This window comes from Marasmius oreades, chromosome 11, assembly GCF_018924745.1.
Source record: "Marasmius oreades isolate 03SP1 chromosome 11, whole genome shotgun sequence".
Taxonomy (NCBI): domain Eukaryota; kingdom Fungi; phylum Basidiomycota; class Agaricomycetes; order Agaricales; family Marasmiaceae; genus Marasmius; species Marasmius oreades.
Window position 1 is genome coordinate 1,774,553 of NC_057333.1, and position 22,577 is coordinate 1,797,129.

General features: G+C 47.1%; 10 protein-coding genes across 10 annotated transcripts; 8 read left to right on the forward strand and 2 right to left on the reverse strand.

Moving 5' to 3' along the window:
• Positions 1-178: 178 nt before the first annotated feature.
• Positions 179-911, reverse strand: E1B28_003358 (uncharacterized protein; the record flags this gene model as incomplete). The annotated part of the gene is made up of 2 exons (XM_043160335.1): positions 179-334; positions 399-911. The coding sequence occupies 2 exons, from the start codon at positions 909-911 to the stop codon at positions 179-181; spliced, it is 669 nt and encodes a 222-aa protein (XP_043002291.1).
• A 263-nt stretch (positions 912-1,174) lies between these two features.
• On the forward strand, positions 1,175-4,343 carry E1B28_003359 (uncharacterized protein; the record flags this gene model as incomplete). The annotated part of the gene is made up of 9 exons (XM_043160336.1): positions 1,175-1,301; positions 1,361-1,878; positions 1,938-2,139; positions 2,191-2,419; positions 2,464-2,605; positions 2,663-2,838; positions 2,893-2,989; positions 3,040-3,625; positions 3,679-4,343. 9 exons carry the CDS (start codon positions 1,175-1,177, stop codon positions 4,341-4,343), a joined length of 2,742 nt encoding a protein of 913 aa, XP_043002292.1.
• Positions 4,344-6,533: 2,190 nt separating this feature from the next.
• On the forward strand, positions 6,534-7,150 carry E1B28_003360 (uncharacterized protein; the record flags this gene model as incomplete). Its single annotated transcript, XM_043160337.1, has 2 exons — positions 6,534-7,070; positions 7,142-7,150. The coding sequence occupies 2 exons, from the start codon at positions 6,534-6,536 to the stop codon at positions 7,148-7,150; spliced, it is 546 nt and encodes a 181-aa protein (XP_043002293.1).
• A 2,001-nt stretch (positions 7,151-9,151) lies between these two features.
• Positions 9,152-12,238, forward strand: E1B28_003361 (uncharacterized protein; the record flags this gene model as incomplete). The annotated part of the gene is made up of 8 exons (XM_043160338.1): positions 9,152-9,294; positions 9,349-9,802; positions 9,854-10,051; positions 10,105-10,321; positions 10,369-10,740; positions 10,790-11,188; positions 11,239-11,762; positions 11,816-12,238. The coding sequence occupies 8 exons, from the start codon at positions 9,152-9,154 to the stop codon at positions 12,236-12,238; spliced, it is 2,730 nt and encodes a 909-aa protein (XP_043002294.1).
• Positions 12,239-12,687: 449 nt separating this feature from the next.
• Positions 12,688-13,426, reverse strand: E1B28_003362 (uncharacterized protein; the record flags this gene model as incomplete). The annotated part of the gene is made up of 3 exons (XM_043160339.1): positions 12,688-12,954; positions 13,004-13,114; positions 13,169-13,426. 3 exons carry the CDS (start codon positions 13,424-13,426, stop codon positions 12,688-12,690), a joined length of 636 nt encoding a protein of 211 aa, XP_043002295.1.
• Positions 13,427-13,855: 429 nt separating this feature from the next.
• E1B28_003363 (uncharacterized protein) lies at positions 13,856-14,535 on the forward strand (the record flags this gene model as incomplete). Its single annotated transcript, XM_043160340.1, has 3 exons — positions 13,856-13,926; positions 13,978-14,076; positions 14,133-14,535. The coding sequence occupies 3 exons, from the start codon at positions 13,856-13,858 to the stop codon at positions 14,533-14,535; spliced, it is 573 nt and encodes a 190-aa protein (XP_043002296.1).
• A 330-nt stretch (positions 14,536-14,865) lies between these two features.
• Positions 14,866-16,071, forward strand: E1B28_003364 (uncharacterized protein; the record flags this gene model as incomplete). Its single annotated transcript, XM_043160341.1, has 2 exons — positions 14,866-14,868; positions 14,920-16,071. The coding sequence occupies 2 exons, from the start codon at positions 14,866-14,868 to the stop codon at positions 16,069-16,071; spliced, it is 1,155 nt and encodes a 384-aa protein (XP_043002297.1).
• A 138-nt stretch (positions 16,072-16,209) lies between these two features.
• On the forward strand, positions 16,210-16,547 carry E1B28_003365 (uncharacterized protein; the record flags this gene model as incomplete). The annotated part of the gene is made up of 3 exons (XM_043160342.1): positions 16,210-16,278; positions 16,334-16,437; positions 16,499-16,547. The coding sequence occupies 3 exons, from the start codon at positions 16,210-16,212 to the stop codon at positions 16,545-16,547; spliced, it is 222 nt and encodes a 73-aa protein (XP_043002298.1).
• An 83-nt stretch (positions 16,548-16,630) lies between these two features.
• On the forward strand, positions 16,631-17,843 carry E1B28_003366 (uncharacterized protein; the record flags this gene model as incomplete). The annotated part of the gene is made up of 4 exons (XM_043160343.1): positions 16,631-16,856; positions 16,912-17,142; positions 17,247-17,621; positions 17,674-17,843. 4 exons carry the CDS (start codon positions 16,631-16,633, stop codon positions 17,841-17,843), a joined length of 1,002 nt encoding a protein of 333 aa, XP_043002299.1.
• A 1,780-nt stretch (positions 17,844-19,623) lies between these two features.
• E1B28_003367 (uncharacterized protein) lies at positions 19,624-19,908 on the forward strand (the record flags this gene model as incomplete). Its single annotated transcript, XM_043160344.1, has 1 exon — positions 19,624-19,908. The coding sequence occupies one exon, from the start codon at positions 19,624-19,626 to the stop codon at positions 19,906-19,908; it is 285 nt and encodes a 94-aa protein (XP_043002300.1).
• Positions 19,909-22,577: the final 2,669 nt, after the last annotated feature.

The following is a 22,577-nucleotide window of genomic DNA, read 5'->3' on the forward strand; positions in this document are numbered from 1 at the left end:
TCATTTATCTGATTAATGGTAAATTAATTGTGCTTCAAAAGGGTTTATCGATTTATTTTCAGCCTCTGTAAATAAATATGAAATAAATCACCACATTTGGGTCATTTTTGACTTGTTTCGAAGATGTCATACTGTCAACGTCACGTCAACTGAGGAATAATCGTCAGTGGACTCTAACTCACTTCTTCGCCTCAACTACATTGTCTATTGTAGCTTTTGTTTCCCCTCTTCGGAGGGCTTCAAGCCTACTCTCCAGTCTTTCAATCTCAAGTGCCTTCTCCACCCCCTCCACCAGAGCCCGAGTTTCTCCCTTAACAGGTTTTTTCTTGCGGCCCTTAAAACTTGGTGAGTACAAGTCACTTGCCAACTCACCGAGATATTGTGGTTCAAGCACTTACCGTTTTCACTTTAGAAGGCTCCTCATCTTCGCTCTCTGCCTCTATATCCAGACCACTTGGTTCATTCTCTCTAGGCTTTTGCGTTGGAATCAAATTCTCTTCCATCTCCCGGCCAGTCTCCTCAGCCGCAAACATTTCGCTTAGTTGAGTCATATTTGCAGCATGGGTAGCTTCTGCAGCTAACCAGGCGTTGTCTTTAGCTACCTTCTCGGCAGCGACCTGTCCAGAAGTCCGCTTTGAGCGTGGAGCAACAATCAGCCCGGGATGGGAGTTGCGACCATCCCGAGCAGGAAGAGGGTCCCGAGGTGCAGTTGGGAGCGCTTTTCGTGTGCGCATAGACCTTGTTGGTACAGTCATCTGGCTGTCAGCAGTACCAGGATCATCAATGTCCATGGCGTCAGGATCAATTTTTTTACCGCCGCGTTTTCTCTTTGTTGGGGGTTGACTACCAGAATCAACTTCTTGGACGTTTTTGGCTTTCTTGGTTGCGGGTTTTTTTCTTTTCGGAGCCATGATGAAAAATTGGAATGTAAAGGAATGGGTGTTGGAATGGTTATGGTCAGGAAGGGGAAAAAAGAATGTGGGTGTGGAACAGGATGGTGACTCAGAGGATGTTAGGTTGTGACACGCGTTGCTGAGGATTTTTCTGGTACGTGGCACTCTCGTTATCCCAGTTGTCACTTAACCAACTTTGTTTTCCCAGTTCTGTCTTTCCTCCAAGTACGATGTTTCGGCATCACTTCTATCAGCGAAGCTATACATGCCAGCAGTGCGCTATGGTTTGTAAAAGCCGTAGCGGATTGACAAGGCATTCCCTTGCTAAGCACCGACCCATCACACCACCACCCAGAGCAAGCAACGATGATCCAGACTTTACTTACCAACGCCATCCCTTACTCTCTGGTAAGTTCTGGCTCTTTACCATCCAAGATGACTGACACGAGCACGATGCTAATATAAAGGCAGGCCTTGTGATCAACAAGGAAACTTTCTTCCAGGAAATGCACCCCCACAACCACCGCCCCTACCACATCCTGACAATCCCGAGGCTTGGGCTCCATTCGAGGACCGGCTTACTTTTGATTTTGCTCACTATCACTTTGTGCAGGCCCAAAGCTCTGCCACCGAAATCAATAAAGCACTGGACATGTGGGCAGCAGCGGTATGGAAGTATGGCGGGGATATTCCGTGGTCCACAGCAAGGGATATGTACTCATGTATCGACAAGATACGTGAGAATGCTGTACCATGGAAAACCTACCATCTGAAGTATACTGGCCCACGTCCTCCTAGTCCTCCACGGTGGATGACCGAAACTTACGAACTCCATTTTCGAGATTCCCGCCAATTACTCAAGGAGCAACTTGCCAATTCACATTTCGAAGGCAAGATGAATTTCTCAGCGTATCGCCAATTCAACAAGGACGGAAAGCGGGTTTATTCTAATGTGATGTCAGGCGACTGGGCGTGGATGCAATCAGTATGTATTACAGCTCTACCTCTATCTCCGAGTCAGGTACTCAATATCATTGTTAACAGGACAAGATTTCAAAGGATCCATCAACTCACGGATCCATGTTCGTCGCATTGGTAGCGGGAAGTGACAAGACAACCGTGTCAGTCGCTACTGGCCACCAAGAGTATCATCCTTGGTACATGTCTCCATCTAACATCACCAATGCTGCACGACGAGCCCATGGACCAGGTGTTCTACCAGGTGGATTCATTCCTATTCCAAAAAGTAAGCTCAAATTTTCAGTAAGTTCTATCTCATACTCACGTATACAAATAGCATCTAAGAAGCATAGGAAAACAATTGAATATCAACGCTTTTCTCGCCAGCTCTACCACGCATGCTTAACCCTGATGTACGAGCCTTTACGGTCAGGTATGGAGCGGCCAGAGGTACTTCTCTGTGCTGATGGCCACTACCGCAAGGCAGTATATGGAATTGGCCCATATATTGCTGACTATCCCGAACAAGTTTGGCTTTCTGGTATCGTTTCAGGGTGGTGCCCAAAGTAAGTTTTATCTTCGAAAAAATTCATTTCTCAAGTTCTAACAGAGGTAGATGTGATGCCCAGCCCGACAACCTCGACAATACAACCCATGTCCATCTTCGAAGCCGGAGCATTAGAGAATTCATGGTCACTGTATTTGACCCAGGGATCCTTTGGGATGACTATGGTGTTCGTGTCGATGTTGTAGTGAGTTTGTTTTTTTCATTATCAGCCATGTTTGTTAATCAACCCCATGACGGTTAGCCCTTCACTCATCATTTTCCCCGAGCAGACATCCATGAAATCATGGCTCCCGACCTTCTCCATCAACTGATCAAAGGAACATTCAAAGACCACCTCGTGACATGGATCAATGAATACATCATGGCCACATATCCAACCCCCAAAGCACTTGCCATCATACAAGACATAGATCGACGGTACGTAGTTCAAAAAACATCGTAAATCATTTACCGACCTTATAGTTCAATCAGTATATCAGCCGTGCCGGCTTTCCCAGGTCTTAGACGATTCCCTGACGGACGTGACTTCAATCAGTGGACAGGCGATGATTCAAAAGCTTTGATGAAGGTGCGTACTACTCGTTTCTATCACTCATTTGTATTTTAATGATTTCACAGGTGTATATTGCAGCTATCGTAGGCTATGTCCCGTCTGACATGGTAAAGGCACTGTCTGCCTTCATGGAGTGTTGTTATATTGCACGAAAAAACTCGCTCACCACTGACGACCTGGCAACATTCGAACTCCATCGATCCCGCTTCTACATGTACCGTCAAATCTTTGTCACAACTGGTGTTCGTGATGACACGTCACTCCCCCGTCAACACTCGCTTCAACATTACCCTCGTAGCATCCGTTTGTTTGGCTCGCCAAATGGGCTTTGTTCGTCCATCACGGAGTCGAAGCACATCAAGGCTGTGAAAGAGCCATGGCGCCGTTCCAACCGGTTCAACGCACTGCGCCAGATGCTGCAGATTATAAGTCGTGGGGAGAAACTCCAAGGGCTATGGGCAAAACTGAAGAAGAGAGGGTGGATGATAGGGAGCACATTGTTTTTCACTCAGATGGTGCAGGAGGAGGATTTCTTGGATGCAATGACAGTTGCTATGGAGGAGGTTGAGGAAATGACTGACGAAAACATTGACCTTGGTCCTGTCTCTGGTTCGAAAGCAACGTCATCAATCAAACTGGCAGCAACTCGAGGTGCGTGAACAAATTTGGACCATCTTTACCGTATTCTAACATGTCTTTACCAGCACGCGGCTACCCTCGTCGTCTTCAAAAGCTCGCTCAACATGTCCAGCAGCCACTTCTCCCCGAACTTGTACAACGATTCCTTTACGACCAACTCAACCCCCAATCCGAGGTTCCCCTACACAGGATCCCTGTTGAACAGCTTCCAGTTCTTTCTGGAAAATTTTCGGTCTATCATTCTGCTGTCGCTCGGTTCTATGCCCCGAGCGATCTTTGTGGTGCAGGTGGCATGTATTCAGAGCGCATATGGTCGACCCCACAATGGCGATGTGATGGAGCACGCCGTGATACGGCTCTCGTTGTTCTGGACGACGATAAACCTGGGCTACAAGGAATGTGGGTTGCCCGAGTGCTCCTACTTTTCTCGTTCTACTTCCGTGAGGAACATTATCCATGTGCCCTTGTAAACTGGTTCGAACCATACGGAGATGAGCCAGATGACGAAACTGGCATGTGGAGGGTGGTCCCCGAGAAGGACGAACGTGGCCGGCGTACCATTGAGGTCATCCACCTCGACGCTATAGCACGCGGCGTACATTTACTCCCTTCTTATGGAGCTTCACCCCTACCGGAAAACATTCATTACTCTTCCTCGTTAGATGCATTCCAGTCCTTTTTTGTAAACAAATTTGCGGATCATCATTTGTTTGAGTTTATATCAGTGTAATCGTAGTTATTTTCTACATAATACATGTATCAATTCAACTGTAATTTTTTTGCTTATGCTCGACTGGTGGGCTTTTCAGCTTTTCCAACTGGTGAACTTTTCTCACCAGCTGAAAAGCCGCGGAAAGTCCAAAAAAAGCCGAAAAGTTCACCAGTAATTTGTGCAAGTTGCTGATGTGTTAACCTCAACAAAGATCACCTTATCCATGTCATTCAAAATGCTGCTAGTCCCAATACGTTTGTGAAGAGTGCGCATGATACCCACAACCAGCGAGTCCAGGGTTTTATCACCAAAGCCATCAAATCTATCAAAGCAAAGAATCCTGGAACATCTTCTGTGAAATGTTATGTTCACGCCGAGGTCCAAATGGCGGCCTTCCTGCTAAACAAGTCACGCTCGAACTTCAATAGTCTCAATTATATTGGAACCTCCAAGCTTGCATGTGCTCTTTGCCAGAATCTCTTTGAGCTTCTTCAAGATAGGGGCACTGTCCTGTATACTGGAATCTCTCATGGGAAGACATACCAGGGCTGGAGAACGCCATCGTCTGTGGGGACCATAAGGAGAGAAGAGATCCATAAAAGCATAATGTTGTACATGCGCAACCGGTTGGACCTTGTCCTCAAGGCGTTTTTCGATGGTCGGATTTATGATGTAGTGGAACGACGCCAGTGCTCTGATTCATCTGTCGGGACTTGTACTACAGACTCGGTGGGCTCAGATGAAGTAGTAAGCCCTATCTCACCATTACAAGAGTGTGCTGCACTGTCACTTACTCTTATGACCAGCCATCGGACACAGACGATTGCAGACTCAGGGTATCAGTGATCACTAAGGAATAGTAAGAACACGTCAACTCCCCATCTCCGTTGTGCTTCCTTCTAGCAGATGCACTGCCAGTGATGTGACTATCACTTCGCCGGTTTTGTCTACATGTTTAGATCCTGATTCGTCTCCTCAAACTGGCAGTTGCTATTGTACATTCATGTTCCTATGATGCAGCCTTACATTTTCCGCTCCACTTTCTGGAATGTATATGTACTTGTACCTTTGTGACTTGTACTTCTTTTTTCTCGTCCTGTCCAATCCCAGTCGATACTACTTATTATCCTGGGTGTTGAGGATCAGCCAAATGTTGTTGGCTGTGGTCACTCCGGCATCGCCGTCCATCCCGAGATAGACGTATTTCATATTCCGTATTTCCTTATATAGTACTAGTTATGTACGAATATGAGGAGCCTTTCCGTCCTTTTCCCCCCGTCGTCTCCCTCTGTCGACGCCGTCCCTTCTACACTGAGTACACCTCTTGATTTGGGGAGGTTTCAATCATTGATGTGGGTATTATTTGATACTAGGAACATAAGGATGCTTGAGGCTGCAAAGAATCAGTAAAAAATGATGAGAAAAAAGGCCAGTTGACGTTGAACTAAATCAACTAAGCGTATCCTGCCCAGGCCCCACCGGCGTCCTGCAGCCTGAGTCCTCTCTCGGTCTCCTGTAGTTGAACTTGTTATTTGAGTCACCGCGAAACATACTAGGCTCCCCGCTGAACCCCCAACTCGATTCCGCCATATGTGTGTCTGAAAGAACTTTTTAGGCAAGGAATGTGACAGGACGACTTTGAAAAAGTCCCCGGACCTTGGATTAACTGGTACTAGGACTGGTCAAATTATTGGTGGACCATGGCACTCATTTTGAATGTAGGGCAGGCTTCACCATTCCTTCAATCAACTCAACAGTATCCCAAGGATTTTGATTCCTTCGTAGTTCAAGCAAGCACAGTGTCCCCGCGCTAGCTACTACACCAAAAGGCAATATAATCAATAGTCAGTAAGGCTATTGATTACCGGACACTATATATGGAACTCACAGGACCAACCACAAGTTCATAAGCAACATGCTTACACGTAGTCGATCATATGAACTTGTAGCGGGGGTCAAGGAACTTAGCTCAGACCACCTTGGGCAGGGCCATGACAGGTGACGTAACCCCCTGTCAGGTGGGGTTTTAGTCGTGTGGGAAATGGACCTAAGAGGTCCCGCTTCCGAAGTACATCCACTTTTCCTTGCTTCTCCGTAGCTTCTCCCTAGACAGTACACGACAATCACGTTGTATTACCACAAACAATGCCACATAACGTGTCTGCTCTACTCACATCTGTCGCGATATACGACTCACTCTAGACCGATATGAATCCACCACGTCGTTCCAAATCACTCTATTGCAGCCTGGTAAAGAAAAGCAAGCTTAAGGCTAATACCTATGTTCACATTCCAGGCCAATCCGAACGAAAACGCAAGCTAGCAGAGAGATTGGAAACGCTTCTCAAACACGCTGCCTCGCTTGTCGACAAAACAGCCATAGAAGCTGTACTGAAAGATCACGAAGATGATACCGCCACGATGCAGGACACAGGGATGAGTGAGATGAATGTGGAGGACCCTTCAGACGCTCTGCATATGCCGGTGGATGTGATGATTAGCTGTGGAGAAGCGGTAGTTGATGATTTGAGGGTTGATGATTCGAGCATTGACGATATACCTGCCGATTCCCTCTCAAAAATTGCGCCAGGTACTCAGCCTGAGGGCAAAAAGCTAGATACCCGATGGAAGGAAATGCTCCCAAGCCTGTTGGAACCTTTTCTTACCTACAGGGATCAGACAATTGGAAGCATAGGGTACCATTTTGGGGGATTTAAACCACTGTGCTCATCGAGCACTTGCCGGGTTCGTCATTCGAAGGTCCAGTGTTACCTCTATGACCATACGTTCCTCTACATGATGCCAATATTCCATAGACTGACTGACAGTACCCTTAAATCCAGATCATCAAGAGGTCACCGTCCCTTTCTGTGAATGTCGAAACCTACCCCAGACACTGGTTCAACACGGTTTCTTTCCGGTAATGCGACTTAGTTGACTATGCTACACGGTTCTTTTTGCACTTTAAACAGTGCTACGGAGCGATATTTATCATATTAAGAACTAGAGTGAGCCCGAATTGCTAGTTAAAGCTAGTGCCGCTAGTAGAATGTGCCGTAGGCGCAGCTAGACCAGTTAGAGAGAGCCATAGATTGTGTCAGAAAACTGTATGACCGTTTGAAACCTGTAGAACACTATGAGCAGAGGACTTAAGCGGTAATTCACCAAGTTCTACTCTCTACATTCTACTATGCACTGGCATATCAAGGGATTGTACTATTAGAAGACTTGTAGTCTTCACAGAACCGTTCATAGCAGAACTTAACAAAGTCAAAAGACCTTCATACTAGGAGTACCTACTTCTACAGGGGATTTAGTTGACAAGAAATCGGACATAGGACCACACAGACTAGGAGAAATTTGATATGACCATAGATCGAGTTCTGATCTGAGGAAAAGACAAAAAGACATGATACAGATCCCAGATCACAGATAGAGTACCTAGGAACCAGGCAGGAATGAACAACGGATCTCGGAGTCCACGCTGTTCATGTGCTATGGTGATTCGGAACTCTGGATCCATATGCTGGAACTACTTGGACACACAAAGTCCATATGATTTGATAATGTCGAAATGCAGGATAAGGTCCGTAGGCAGGAAATACCATATGGTACGCCTATATAGGTCCATTCTACATGCTGAAACAAGAATTAAGAACGGTCCAGATTGGTCCAAAACATATGATTCGAATACGGAAAAGCTCCATAGACAAGATTCTGCACATGTAGCAGTCCCTAGCGATAAGACTCCGCATGGATTCGTAGCTACGGTGCATTATTTTTAGAGATAAAACAAGTAGAGATAGGATTACAAAGCTAGCGTAGAAGTAGTATAAAAGCAGCTCATGTATCCGTAGATAAAGGAGTACTACCCGTGCGTAGGAAAGTCCTGAGTGGGTTGCCCGTGAGTAACTGCTCTTGACACCAATAGAGAGATTTGCCCTGTCTTTGTGCAGTGAAACGATAAGATTTGATTTGAACCATACGAGACCGTCGAGATCAAAACTAGAGAACTATCCGTCCGTAGGCCGCCGAGGTCTTGATTACTGTTTTGTGATCCGTCAAGGGTCTTAGCGTTCGTGTCCGTCAAGGGCAATAATCTCCAATCGTTCGAATTAGTCTTACCGTAGACGAAATTCATAGTCCCACTTAGTCCACTGGACAATAAACAGAGCCCCTACAAACCCTAGAATCCCTGTAGCTGTGGTGTTTTACACTTGCAGTTACACATTGATTTCATAAGAACTTCATACGATACTAAGACTGTGATCTTGTGCGTAACCTTTGCCAAGCAGTCCACCCTTGCAATCTTTCCTGGTGTGTAGAGTTATTGATAGACTTTACACGGAGGTTTACTAGTTTTTGGGTTGATTTGGTGTTGGTGCTACTCCCGTAGCTCTGATATTAGGTTGACTCTTGAGTGGTATTCTTCGCCCATTACCGGGATCACCCTCTCAACCTCGCGTTGCTTTCGGAATTGCGCTTCTCGACCTCTACCATGTGCTGTGCGAGAAATCTAGTGATGCGGTGCACGCGTTGGCTGGTGCTCTTGACAAAGTCTACAAGTACCGCGGTTTTCGACTGCTCAACACCTCTGTACGTGTCGTGTCTGTCTCTGTTGTCCTCTTCACTAATCTTAACTCCAGCGTGAGGCGCTGCAGGATCCAATACGACGGGGATTAGGACAAGCTGTGATATGGTATGATTGTTTACTTCTTGAGGTCGAGTGGCGTCTGGCAAGTGTAGTGCAGGCCTGCAAGTGTCCAGTTCCAACCACACCCTCTCTACCACTACCAATAGATCAGTCATCAGCATCTTTTCCTCCAATGACGGCCACTCCCACTCCTTCAACTACAGACACCTCGGAAAGCCCACCAGCTCAACTGACACCTGGCGAATGTGCACCGCTTCTACAACAACTATGTCCGGCGTGCTATGGTGGCCGAGAATTTGGTCGATCATTTGACGAGTGAATCACTCATTTTGCCTCCTATACCAGAATACTGATATGAATTTCCTTCAGAGGTGGAGACATTCATATTGCCTTAGATGGGAACCTCCACCATCGACACCTGAGGTCCGTGGGTGAGGGCATACCGTTCCATAAATCGCAACGTTTTCTGTCGAAGGACTTTGTGAACGCAGTTGGGGATCGAGTTGAGCAGGCACGTGGTAAACCTGCCAAAACTCGGACACCGAAAGTTCCAGATGAAGCTATTGATGCATGCACGGAGTCGTACCGGGCTGCACGGGGTGATGGCGAAAAGAAAAACTCAGAGATGTATGACGAGAACGGATTGATGGCGTTGGTATGCAGGCACGATATCCCCATCTTCGTTGCGTCGATTGATACTCCAGGCGAGCAGCAAAAGTACTCTCTCGCGTTACTAGAGGCTCTTTTCTCTATGATACCACAGGAGGCGACTGTTGCCAGTTTGTACGATATTGGATGTGTTCTAGATCGTAGTCTATCCTCGGTGAGCCGCATCCCCCCCCAACAATCCCTCTCTCTGATGGTGCCTTGATAGTACGAGTTGTTACCAGCGCAATATACATCAAGACTCCAGCTAGCGACAAGTGTGATGCATGCATATGGCCATCAATGGTCATGTCAATTGCTATACAATCCTCGCCTACGAGATGGACTCGGGTTGACAGATGGAGAGGGTACTGAGAGGTTGTGGTCTCGACTACGAGGGTTGATAGGTATTGAGCGCCATTCATCAGTACGTATTCCTTCTTTGGTTCTCGTTTCTCGTTATATTAACATTGCTCTCAGAGTGCCAGGCGGCTTTGGTTGCTTGACCGACAACTGGACTGTATAGCCGACGATCTTCAGACCTCCCTCGGCTCATGGCAGCGTCATCGACTCCATACCAATGTCCAGAAGAAGGAGACTGAAGTTTCTCAGACGTTCACAACTGACGGCATTCCACTGAGTACCCTTAAGGAGCAGTGGAAGCTACAATGCGAGGTGCAGATGTCCGCGTGTGCTCGTGAGTTGTTCACGGTGTAATGATTGCCCACTGACACTCATTCTTAGATGCACCGGCACATCTGAAAAAGCACCTTACCAAGGTGCTCCAGCTTCAGAGCGAAATTGAGGTCGTCGAAGCGAGTATTGCAACTACAAAGTCTGCCATCAAGACCTTGCCTTCCGCTGCCCATGCCACCCTCTCTATCGTTTCAACACTCGAGAAGACTCACAATACACTCAAGGCTCAGGCAGAAGAACTCTATCTATTGTTAAATCTTCCAGAAGAATTTCGTGATTTGAAGGAGGTTCTGTTAGAGTTCATGCAAACTCTAATTCTCGCTCGTGATCTCAAGGTTCATATCTGGAAAAACGCAGTCGGCTCTTTCTTTGAATGGGAGAGATTGGATACGGCCATTGGGGGACGTGATGCAGCAATTGGTGAGTTCTCAACTATGATTCTATTGATCATAACCCAATATCCTTGCAGGTACCAAGCTGCACCAGGTAACCTGCAACTCCATTTCTAAGCGCAAGCCTGCTCTCCTGAATGGCATCCACAAATTTAATGGTTATTGTGCAACTCTAAAGAATCTACACAAGAGCCATTACTCCATTCCAATCCCCAAAGAACTTCCGACAGACCTCAATGCACTTCGCGATCCCGAGACGTCGCATTTGTGGGAGGACGTCTGGATTGAACAGTCAGATGTGCAATCAGGTCCTCTTTGGCTTGCCGATGAAAAGGTCCGACGCGGTATCCGTGCGATGCTACATCGCAAATGCTGCCAGGAGGAACGAGTCAGACTTCAGAGGGAGGGTGATAACATGTGCCGATGGTTCAGAGAGGAGCTTCTCGCGATTGAACTGGCATTGAAGATACCGGAATGTATGACGTTTCCCACTTTTCAAACCAAACAAACGCTAATACTTATGTAGATGCTTGTTATGCGAGGCTTTTAGAACTGCGCTGTGATGACCATCTTCACCTCGCAAAGCTCTGGGCAAGTCTGGTATTACCGCATTCTAGACTTGATGGGCAGATCATGTTAGTGAAAAGGGCCTTGCATTGGTCCCTCTGTCCTTCTCTTCCTCTCCAACCCCAGCCTTTCGACGCATCCCCCGACGCAAACGAATCAGCTGTTTCCAACCCTGCACCTGCAAACACGACCCATGTCGATATCTCGGAGGAAGATGAAGAGGCTACCCTTGTGGACGCTGAGATTTTGACTGAGGGTCCAAGTGCTCACTCAGTCTACTTAGCCGACGTGATGGGTGCTGACGATGGGGAGTCATCTGATGAGGAGGAGGGCAAGTCTGCTGATGGGGACCAGAAGGACAAGGACAGCGATTTTAAGATGGGTGAGATTGTGAGGAAAACAGGGAAAACTGATGGTGTGTGGGCGGGTGTCAACAGTAGTACGGTGGAGATGTTGGAGATGTCGGTAGAGTGGACAGTCCCAGTAAGGATTTTCTGATCTTCGCTCACCGTTACCGTTATTTTATCTTTCAACAGTCGCCCTGTACCTCTGACAATGATCTACTGCCCTTCTTTGCAGCGTATCCTTACCATACTCTAGGCCGCCCCAATGCACCCCGCGCAGTCACCTCCATTACGTCCACGAGAGCATATGAACTGACTGATCTTGAACTCAGGATGCTTGACAAACCCACACAACTGAATGGCGACTGCATCAATGCGTGCGCTGCAGTCCTTCAGAACCTGTTCCTATTTTCGACGTCCTTGCCATCTCCCCCTTCAACGGCGCAAGACTGCACTATCTTTACAACGTACCTACTCCCAAAGATAGCCGAAAGCCCAACCTCCAACACAGCATGGCGATTCACACAATCGACTGAGTACTGGAGAAGAAATATATGGTTAATACCAATTCACATGGCCGAGTTCGAGCATTGGGATTGGCCATTGTTCATGTGAAGGAGCGTAAGGTATACCTCTTCGATAGTTTTAGTATGAGATCGGCTTGGAATCGTTGGGTGCTGGTATGTACTAAAGTCTATGTTTCCTGCTCAACCTTGTTAACTTCCTTCCAGCGAATCAAAACTTTACTCGATCTGCTACTGTCCGCGGCGAAGGAGCATGGGAATCCACTCGCTTCTGCACAGGTTTGCTGGAGTGCGAGGCCATTGACAGTGTCTGCAATCCAGTCCAACGATTACAACTGTGGCGTATGGGTCCTAGCAGTCATCGCTGCGACTTTACGAGGGTTTTATTTGGTCGACATCACAGAGAGAGAAATCAGTATCTTTCGGACATCCTTGGGAAAACTTGCCCACACTTTACCCCTTCTATAAGCCGCCATGGCATGTTTGTGTATATAGAAATGATACAAGATGAGGATATTTGATTGTCGCTACCTCTACAGACTAATACCACTTTCCAACTGGCTTGCCTAATGCAAGGTGATATTTTTCGACACGGTCATAATCGTCTTCAGGTGTGCCGTCGAGGGGCTCTCGGTTATATGTTGTGAAGGATTCAAAATCACTGTTGTTGAGGGCTGTTGCCATTTCTGCTCTCCAGCTATGGTCATCCAACCCATCGTACTCAAGCCCCATCTGAGCGCGTACTGCCTCCACAGAGGTGATGAACTCCAGCCATCTATCTAAGCCGATACATGAAACGCCGGCACGCTGAAAATGGGCTCAATAAATGGCGATAGGATGAGGAATATGTGCGTACCCGCCTGAGCCTCTCAAGCTCACTGACCCAGCCTTCAGCTCCATCTGCATGATTCAAACAATAGTCAAGCAGTTCGATCACAATTTTTTGGCAAAGCGTCAAATGGATTTTCTAGAGGTACTAATTTTGAGATAGTATCGATGTGTAGAGTAATCAACAACTCACATTTGCTACCGAAGATATCTTTCGATCTTGATACTCTTTGGCCGTTTCCCGCTCGAAGTCCCGAGCTGGTGCAAGTTCAGGCCATGTTTCGAACCACCTCTCGATAGTTGCATCGACCATCGAGTCCCAATTGTGTTGAGCCCATGCTAAAAACCGTGTGCAAGTAAGGGAAGCAATAAAGCTGTCATAGGACTCTTGTTTTGGGTCGGGGCCTTGTCGTGGGAGGCACAAACGGCCCTTGGGCTTGTAGGTCCACATTTGATTCTGATTTTGATTCAGATTTTGTTGGTGGTGCGCCGTGAACAAGGTTCAAACTTTAACTCAACAAACTTCACAGTACCGGCAGACCGGCATCAATCGGTAGCCGGTGATTGTGAAAACATATATGTTTTATTCTCAATCCATGTCTCACTTGATCACTTAGATATCCAAGAATCTGTACCTGGTATACATACAGAGTCGTCCACAAGCAAACGGAGGGGAGTGGGCGAGAAATGAATCGGTGTGAAAAGTGCACGAACAGTGGCAGCTTTCATACGATAATCCACACCTACCCCCACCATCCTTCATGCCTTGACCAAAGGTTCACCTTACCAAGCAACAACAAAAACTCACCAACAGTATTAAATGCAAGAAGAGCTATGAGAGGTAACGTTTAGTCAATATTCACTGGTTTTATAACCCTCAATGGCATTCAGACACAAGGAGAAGCGCAAGGAAAAGCGGCAACTAGAAGCTCAGGAAAAACTGAAGAAAGAGTGCGCCGTCCCTTCCACAACTTGTTCCCTCATCAATAACCTCGCTTATAGGGCACGCAAATGTCTTACTAGGAAAGAGAAAAGCAAGAAGAGTGTCAGGGAAGTCAAGAAAGTTGTGAGCGAAGTGGTCATCACTACCTCGGATACAGGGTGCGTACTTTTCACCTTCAACGCTCTCAGCTATCTGAAAATTGTGGTCCATTCAGTATCGTTCAAACTCCATCCTACGCTAGTGGGATCCTATCAAAATCTCGGGGAACGTTCACCCGTTTTACAGATAGAATCCGGACGTCACCTCGCCTTTTTGCAGAAGACCTCTACTATACATATGTCGATGCCGACACCGACACCGACAACGCCACTTCTCGACTCTCACTCATTCAAATTCAACAGGAATTCCTCTCCGAATGCGTTACCTCTCTCAAGGATGACTGGAACTCATTGTATCAGACCGTTGGTGCATGCAGAGAGCTAGAAGACATCAAGATGATGAAAGCAGAGGTTTCTCTTACACTCTCGTACATAGATGAACTTGAATTTTTTGCAGCGCTTGGGTATAGTGAACTCCGGAGAGCCTACAAGGCGAAGGAGCTCTGGCTGCAGACATAACTATATACTTACTAGTACTACTGTATACCTTTACTACTTAGTAGTTAAGCACCAATACCAAATCAGGAAGTCAATTCCCACAACTCCCGAAGCACTCCTGAAGCTTCTGAAGCGACTTCATAGCAACCAACGAGCAACATGTTGCAAATCCCTCAGCTTCTTTTCTGCGTTCACCGACTTCAAAACCTAAATCTGCAGCCTTCTAGGCTCTCTGGAACAAAATGAAGTGTTCTGAAGTGAAGGAAAGCAAGGAAGAAAAGGGCTTCGCTACTCTCGTTCTCGTTCTCTCCTGCTTTCAAGTCTCCTCTAAAAGTTGTATATCCAGTCCAGATGGTGTGTTGCGTCTTTTATTATCTCAAAACCGTGTTTTCTTACATTATATAGGTTGCTATCAAGTCAGAAACCAAAAGCGACGCGAACAACACGAAAACAGACGCGAATGTTGACGCGAATGTTACTCTCGAAATTGACTACGACCACCCAACAGAGCGTGAGCTCACAGCGATGGAAAGAATTGAAGCAGAATACTCTGGTATAGATGTTCAGTCAGAGCCGCCTGCACAAGTCCTCTCCCATAAGTGGCCAATATCCCCTACCAAAAAAGCGAGCCCTTCATTGCGCAACCTCACCCATGAATGCCAGGAGGCCCTCAAACATTTCCATCCGACTCCCCAGACTTCTCTTTCGCATCTTGAACAGTTGCAGTCTGTGGCCCATCTCGATCGGTCGCATTCCGCAACTCCGCAAACATCTGTCCCAACTCCTCCTGATCCACGACATTCGGCTCGGCTTGCGTCGCCATTTTTGGAGGTAGCGCAGCATGGCCAAGGCATATGTCGTAGTATGCCTGTGGGACCAAGTTACAACTATAACTATCCTCATGGACTGTTCGCCTCTCCTCCTGCCGCCTCTACAGTGGCAGCACACTCGCAAATGATGTTTGCACCTTCTACAGGTCCAGTTCAATACTTTGCAATACCCCCTGGACTTGTGTCGCCAGGCGGTGCCCCTTCGGCGCAAGGCCACAGTTTTGAACCACAGAGTACTTCCACTCCTGCTCAGTCTAAACCCCCCACACCGTCAACTGCTCCGATCTTGACTCTCCCAGCTGCACCAGCCCTACCAGTTTCACACTCTGGCCCATCGGTTTCACACTCTGGCCCATCGATATCACACCCTGGCCCATCGATATCACACCCTGGCCCATCGATATCACACCCTACACCATCAGCCCTGATACCACAAACCTCGGCCGCCGAACCACCTTTGCTTGTCCCATCGCCTCACCCCGTTCTGCTTACCCCGTTCTCCGTATTGCCCTCTTATACCGCACCATCTACCGCACCTCTTCTTGTACCATCACCTCGCTCGGTTCCACCTACCTCATCGTCTATTGCTGCTGCTGCGCCCTCTGATATCAAGGAAACCAATGATGACCCCGATGTCAACGACGGTATCCTACCTGGTGGTCGGCTTACCGGGGTCCAACGAGATGCTCTGGAGGATGCATTCTCTAGCATGAACAAAGCTATATGAAGTTGTGCCCAGACCACTGGCTTTGTCGAGACCACCATCTTGAAGAAGTTTGCAGCCTCTCACAGCTTCACGAAGACAGGAAACACATGGAACCTGTTCAAGGAAATCCTGTTTACAGCCACCGCCTTCGCTGCTCCAATGGAAACCCAAACCCAACAAGCTCGCTGTTGTGCATTTGACAGGTCTGCAAAGGAATTGGAGAAATTTGTGAGTACTTTTGGTTCTAGGGAGGACACACATGTTGATTATGTTTAATTCTCAGGGGGATCGAATGCATGACTGCTATGGTATCACAGTCGTTGCCGCGATGAGCAGTCAGTCTGTTTCCGACGATCGCTCGCTCATGTACCTTTATGACAGAGATGGGTAAGACTTATGATCATCTTCCATTAGGCACTTTATACTCATGTTCGTGTTTCAACTGTAGTTCGTTGAGAACTGCTGTTATGGGAGCCATTCGTTCCTTACAAAATTGAAGACACACACCTAGTATGTATACCACCAGATGCTTAATGATTTTCAATCCTGACATTGGAACAGCAATAGGGTTGCCCAGGATATGACGATTCAAGAGGTCCTGGCTGCTGCAAAGCGTCTCGGGCTTTCAATCAACGAACCGGATTCGTCAACGTCACCACCATCTGTCAGCATGCCTACCAATGCAAGAACTCCTAAGTCTGAATCAGCAAGCGAGACCCTGCCCACATCCACTTCCGAAAGCCTAGAGTCCCTATGTGAAAGTCAACTAGCCGGTCTAGCACATAAAGAGTTTACAAGGCTAATGAGTGAGTTTTGTTTTCGTATCTTGTTCAGCCTACTGACAATAAATCTAATACCTAGCCGATAAAAACTGGAACGTCAACAGCGGTGTTCCGTGGAAAATTCTACACGAAAAACTAGCCAAGAAAGGCTGCCAACTCATCAACTACCCTGCTGACGTCTCGCTACCCTGGTCGCATGATGGAAACAAGGGGATACAACATCTCACTAAACCAGAGCTAATGTCGCTAATCCAGCAATTCTCTGCAGCGGAGAACCCCCTTCAATTGGTAGCAGTTGAAGACCATACCTGTAAGTCCACCCCCGTGTTCTCTATCCTACATAGATAGCTAAATTTACCCTTCTAGTGCTGAGTAACTCGAGAATCCCATTGCTTATTACTGTCCCTGATTAAGATGGAAAATGCGAGGAACATTTTCTTTGTGATGTTCTGCTGAAATCAACAAAGAGAGGCAAGTCCGGAGCAGGAAAGTCCCAAGCTGTCAGTGTGGAGCCGAAGGGCAAATCTCGAGCTGTCAGCAAGCCACCAGGTGGGAAGAAACGGAAGCTCTCAACGTTAGAGACAGGAGATTCGACTAGCCGTCAGATGCGTTCCACTGTGAAGGCCAGGAAACGCACTGTCTGGTTCAAGGAGGAGGAGGAGGAGGAAGGCGAGGACCAGCTCGAGTCGGAGCTGTCATTGATAGAGTCAGAGGAGGATATGCAGGTAACCGCACCTCCGAAGTCGGACTCTAAGCCAGGGAACATTCCAGCCAAGACACCAGAGCCAGGTAAAAAAGCCGCTTATCCTTCTTTCTACCTTGTTCTTACTCTGTTCCTTAGGCCCCTCCACGTCTGAGCTGATTGCCCCTATCAAGACCTCGAAGCCAAACATCTCCCTCGCCGAGTTTGAGAGTGGAGGATTTGTGGCTCATGAACGTATGTATTTCGATTCGCTAATGGGCGAAGAATACCACTCAAGAGTCAACCTAATATCAGAGCTACGGGAGTAGCACCAACACCAAATCAACCCAAAAACTAGTAAACCTCCGTGTAAAGTCTATCAATAACTCTACACACCAGGAAAGATTGCAAGGGTGGACTGCTTGGCAAAGGTTATGCACAAGATCACAGTCTCAATATCATATGAAGTTCTTATGAAATCAATGTGTAACTGCAAGTGTAAAACACCACAGCTACGGGGACTCTAGGGTTTGTAGGGGCTCTGTTTATTGTCCAGTGGACTAAGTGGGACTATGAATTTCGTCTACGGTAAGACTAATTCGAACGATTGGAGACTATTGCCCTCGACGGACACGAAAACTAAGTCCTCGGCGGACACAAACGCTAAGACCCTTGACGGATCACAAAACAGTAATCAAGACCTCGGCGGCCTACGGACGGATAGTTCTCTAGTTTTGACCTCGACGGTCTCGTATAGTTCAAATCAAATCTTATCTTATCACTGCACAATGACAGGGCAAATCTCTCTCTATTGGTGTCAAGAGCAGTTACTCACGGGCAACCCACTCAGGACTTTCCTACGCACGGGTAGTACTTATTTATCTACGGATACATGAGCTGCTTTTATACTACTTCTACGCTAGCTTTGTAATCCTATCTCTACTTGTTTCATCTCTAAAAATAATGCACTGTAGCTACGAATCCATGCGGAGTCTTATCGCTAGGGACTGCTACATGTGCAGAATCTTGTCTACGGAGCTTTTCCGTATTCGAATCATATGTTTTGGACCAATCTGGACCGTTCTTCATTCTTGTTTCAGCATGTAGAATGGACCTACATAGGCATACCATATGGTATTTCCTGCCTACGGACCTTATCCTACATTTCGACATTATCAAATCATATGGACTTAGTGTGTCCAAGTAGTTCCAGCATATGGATCCAGAGTTCCGAATCGCCATAGCACATGAACAGTGTGGACTCCAAGATCCGTTGTTCATTCCTGCCTGGTTCCTGGGTACTCTATCTGTGATCTGGGATCTGTATCATGTCTTTTTGTCTTTTCCTCAGATCGGGACTCGATCTACGGTCATATCAAATTTCTCCTAGTCTGTGTGGTCCAATGTCCGATTTCTTGTCAACTAAATTCCCCATAGAAGTAGGTACTCCTAGTATGAAGGTCTTTTGACTTTGTTAAGTTCTGCTATGAACGGTTCTGTGAAGACTACAAGTCTTCTAATAGTACAATCCCTTGATATGCCAGTGCATAGTAGAATGTAGAGAGTAGAACTTGGTGAATTACCGCTTAAGTCCTCTGCTCATAGTGTTCTACAGGTTTCGAACGGTCATACAGTTTTCTGAAACGATCTACGGCTCTCTCTAACTGGTCTAGCTGCGCCGACGGCACATCCTACTAGCGGCACTAGCTTTAACTAGCAATTCGGGCTCACTCTAGTTCTTAATACGATAAATATCGCTCCGTAGCACCGTTTAAAGTGCAAAAAGAACCGTGTAGCATAGTCAACTAAGTCGCATTATCGCCTGTGTTTATAATAATCTCACTACTCTTACAAAGAACTCCACTCGCTCGCCACCCCGATAACTGTTGTCAACACTCCCGAGCCTCCGGCTTCTGTCGACCGTCCTTCGGAAATCAGACCCAACGCCCGCACTGGTCCCTCCAGTCTCAACCTACCTGTCAAGCGGGATCATGTTTTCACGTCTGCTGGCTATGAATCTGCAGCTCAGCAGGCCAAGCGTATCCTCGCTCGCCCACTCTAAACAGTGAGACAACCTCCACTATACCTCCATCAGCCGCCATTCCCCAAATGCAACCTAATGTCTGGGCTGCGCAGGAGAGTATCCATACCCCGCCACATCTCTATTCTACATCTCCCCTTCCTCCAAAGGCAACTGTCGCCGGTGCTCCGAGCCACCCACATCCAGCCAACGCAGCACCCAATGGTCGCCTCCACAACTTTCCACAACACGTTTTCCCCCCACAAAACCTTCAGATTCCTGCTGGGGTAACTCAAGATGAGTTCAATGAGGTCCTGCAGATGATGAGGTCTCCACCAGCGAACGTCAACCAACCTGGTAGGTCGCTGAGCTAGCTGATAGCCGTAGTTAGCCTGAACCTGTAAGATAGTATATTGATCATAAAACTATACTATTTACTTAGCCTGAAGGTTTCTGGTCAAAGATTGGCAAGGTGTGATTATTCTAATGCAATCTGGGAGTGAACTGAGCACTCACTATTAGCTTAACAAGATCTGATGAGTATCTGATAGGTGGCTGAGCAGCAGCCAACAGTCTGAGATGGTCTGGAACTGAGCTGAACACCTGCCATTAGGCTAACAAGGGCTGAAGTATGTTAGCTTAACTACTGAGCAGAGTGGTTGAGCAGAGGTTGGCTGTTTAGTTGGTGGTCAGACACTGAACATCCACTTTCAGACCAGGTTCAGGAGTGTAACTGAATGTGTAATAAGTTCAGTCATATATATGTTGACTTAGCGGTTAGGGCACATGAAGATTGAGGATCGGGGGGAGTTTCTGGTCGTGTTACACTCCACTACAATTGGATGGGAAGTATGTGTATGTATAAAAAAATATCTTAGCATTTGAGCTGACCATTCCCCGATCAAAATTTCCCTATGCATTACCCCACATGGCATGTTCAGTTTGTCAGAATTAAGACGTCAAAATTTCAAAAAGACCACGCACGACAACATTGCTAAGTTGCATTGAGCTCCCTCAACATCTCGGCATTCCCACTTCCACAGCTCTTTCTCCCCTACAGGCTACCATGTATACGGCGAGAACTTCCTTACTTGTCCAAGCTACATGGACATCACCATCCAAGTCGTCCTCACGACCGTTTGTGCACCTTATCGGAATCAATGAACGCTGTGGGGAGTGAGAACTGAAATGGAAGACAAGGATTCAAGTCGTTGATAGCCATTACACCATGCGAGGTGTGTCGACGAAGGCAAGCTTCATGGTTTGGAATGATGTCGGTTGAAATGTCAAGGCATCGACGTTAACCTGCTCGTCTTCTGACACTGTCTGGGCATGAGCTGGGAGCGAGTTTGTGGTGGTGGTCCGTGGATATAGTTGGTGATGCAGTAACGGTAACACTGCACTGGAGATCCTCCGTCCGTCGTTGATAGCTTGAGTAATGAGTGGGATCAGATTGAGCGTCGAGATAGAAGGTAACGTGGAGTTAGATGTGGAGGCGGCCAGTGTTGTTGTTGACAGTTACATGCAATTTGTGCTGTAGGTGATGGTGGAAGGTCTTGCTGGGTTTTTCCATGGGTGGCATTGTCGGTTATTCCAGATGCATTGAACTCGAGATCTCCTGCTAAAGACAAGAGTAGTTGCGTCGTTGTCGTTGTCGTTCTTCATAGATACATGAAGGTTTCTCTCTTCTCTGGAAAATCGTCGATTGTCCTAAACTGTTGTCCTCGTTGCCGAGTTTGAAGGGAATTTGAGGGGTCCATCTTCGGTCAATACTAGGATGAAATAGAGGATAAAGGACGTCTAACCTAGAGCTAAACAACCCCCTTTTATTCTCCTAGACGTCCTGATAGGCTCTTGAGTGTTGCCTTTGTCACCTTTGCCGCTGTGTTGAGTGTTGTGGTAGGGTGAACGTTGAAACGTTGAACGCCGGAGGTACACACACTCTGGCCCGAGCCCCACGAGCCCCACGTCATCCACGTCATTGTCTCGGGTTTTTGTCGTCGCGCGTGCCTTGTCTCTCCCTCCCCTCTCCCAGTCTTCCTCAATGCAAGCTAGTCATTTTCCCAACCCTCGACCCTACACTTTCGACCTGCCCTCAACTGGCCTGTGGACGCCTTCGATTTCCATATAAAGCCTTTCCTCCTCGCCTTCCGCCCTCTTTCTTCCCCACCACCACATCTCCTTCCTCCTATGGTTTCTCCCAGCCTCCCTTCTCCACTTGCAATTGCCGCGCCATGGTCATATACTTCTGAAGGTATGTATATCTTCTACTTGACCTGTAACATGGCTAATGGTATCTTCATTGTTAGCAACTGGGGATGTAGAAGGATGCATTATATACTGGTATAAGGTGCGTAACACATTACACTATCTCTGTTGTCAACTATCGACATGTCATTTGTTGTAGCCCGGCTCGTTATCTACCGTGTATATGCATACCGTTGCTCTTCCAAGTTCCCCCAACCAAACCGCAATAGGACCCTTCCAGCCCTTCCGTAAGCTTCGAACGTCCATTCCTTTCGTTATCTGATATTAGGATCTATTTCTCGTAGGCATCCCGTGTAGCTGTGTCTCAAAGATAGCTCATAGGTATGATTGACTTGTATCGAGTGTTGGCCATAGTTCCAACTATTCTTCTAGTTTATGTCCCCTGTGTTGTTTGGCAATTATCGACAACGGCTTATTGAACAATTGATGGCAGTTGGAGGGTGGTTGTTATCTCGCACATACGGTTACTCTATCCGATGTCTGTCTTTAAGTAGTTATTACCAATATATTCATAGTATTGCTGAATACTGGTTATCGTTTGAGCCTTCATAGAAGCAATTCCTAATGTCAGCTGAACGGCACTCTATGCTGATAAAAGAACTTTCTTTGAAGCTACCTGGTAGATACACGCTAGCCTAATGATGTCTGACCACTATTGCCAATCTGACAACGTTGATCAGACACCGTCAGATGGGACTTACCCATCAGCTCCATCAGGCAGGCCAGTCTGACCAGTCCCGTCCATCTGAGCTTGCCTGACTGTCGCCAAAGCATA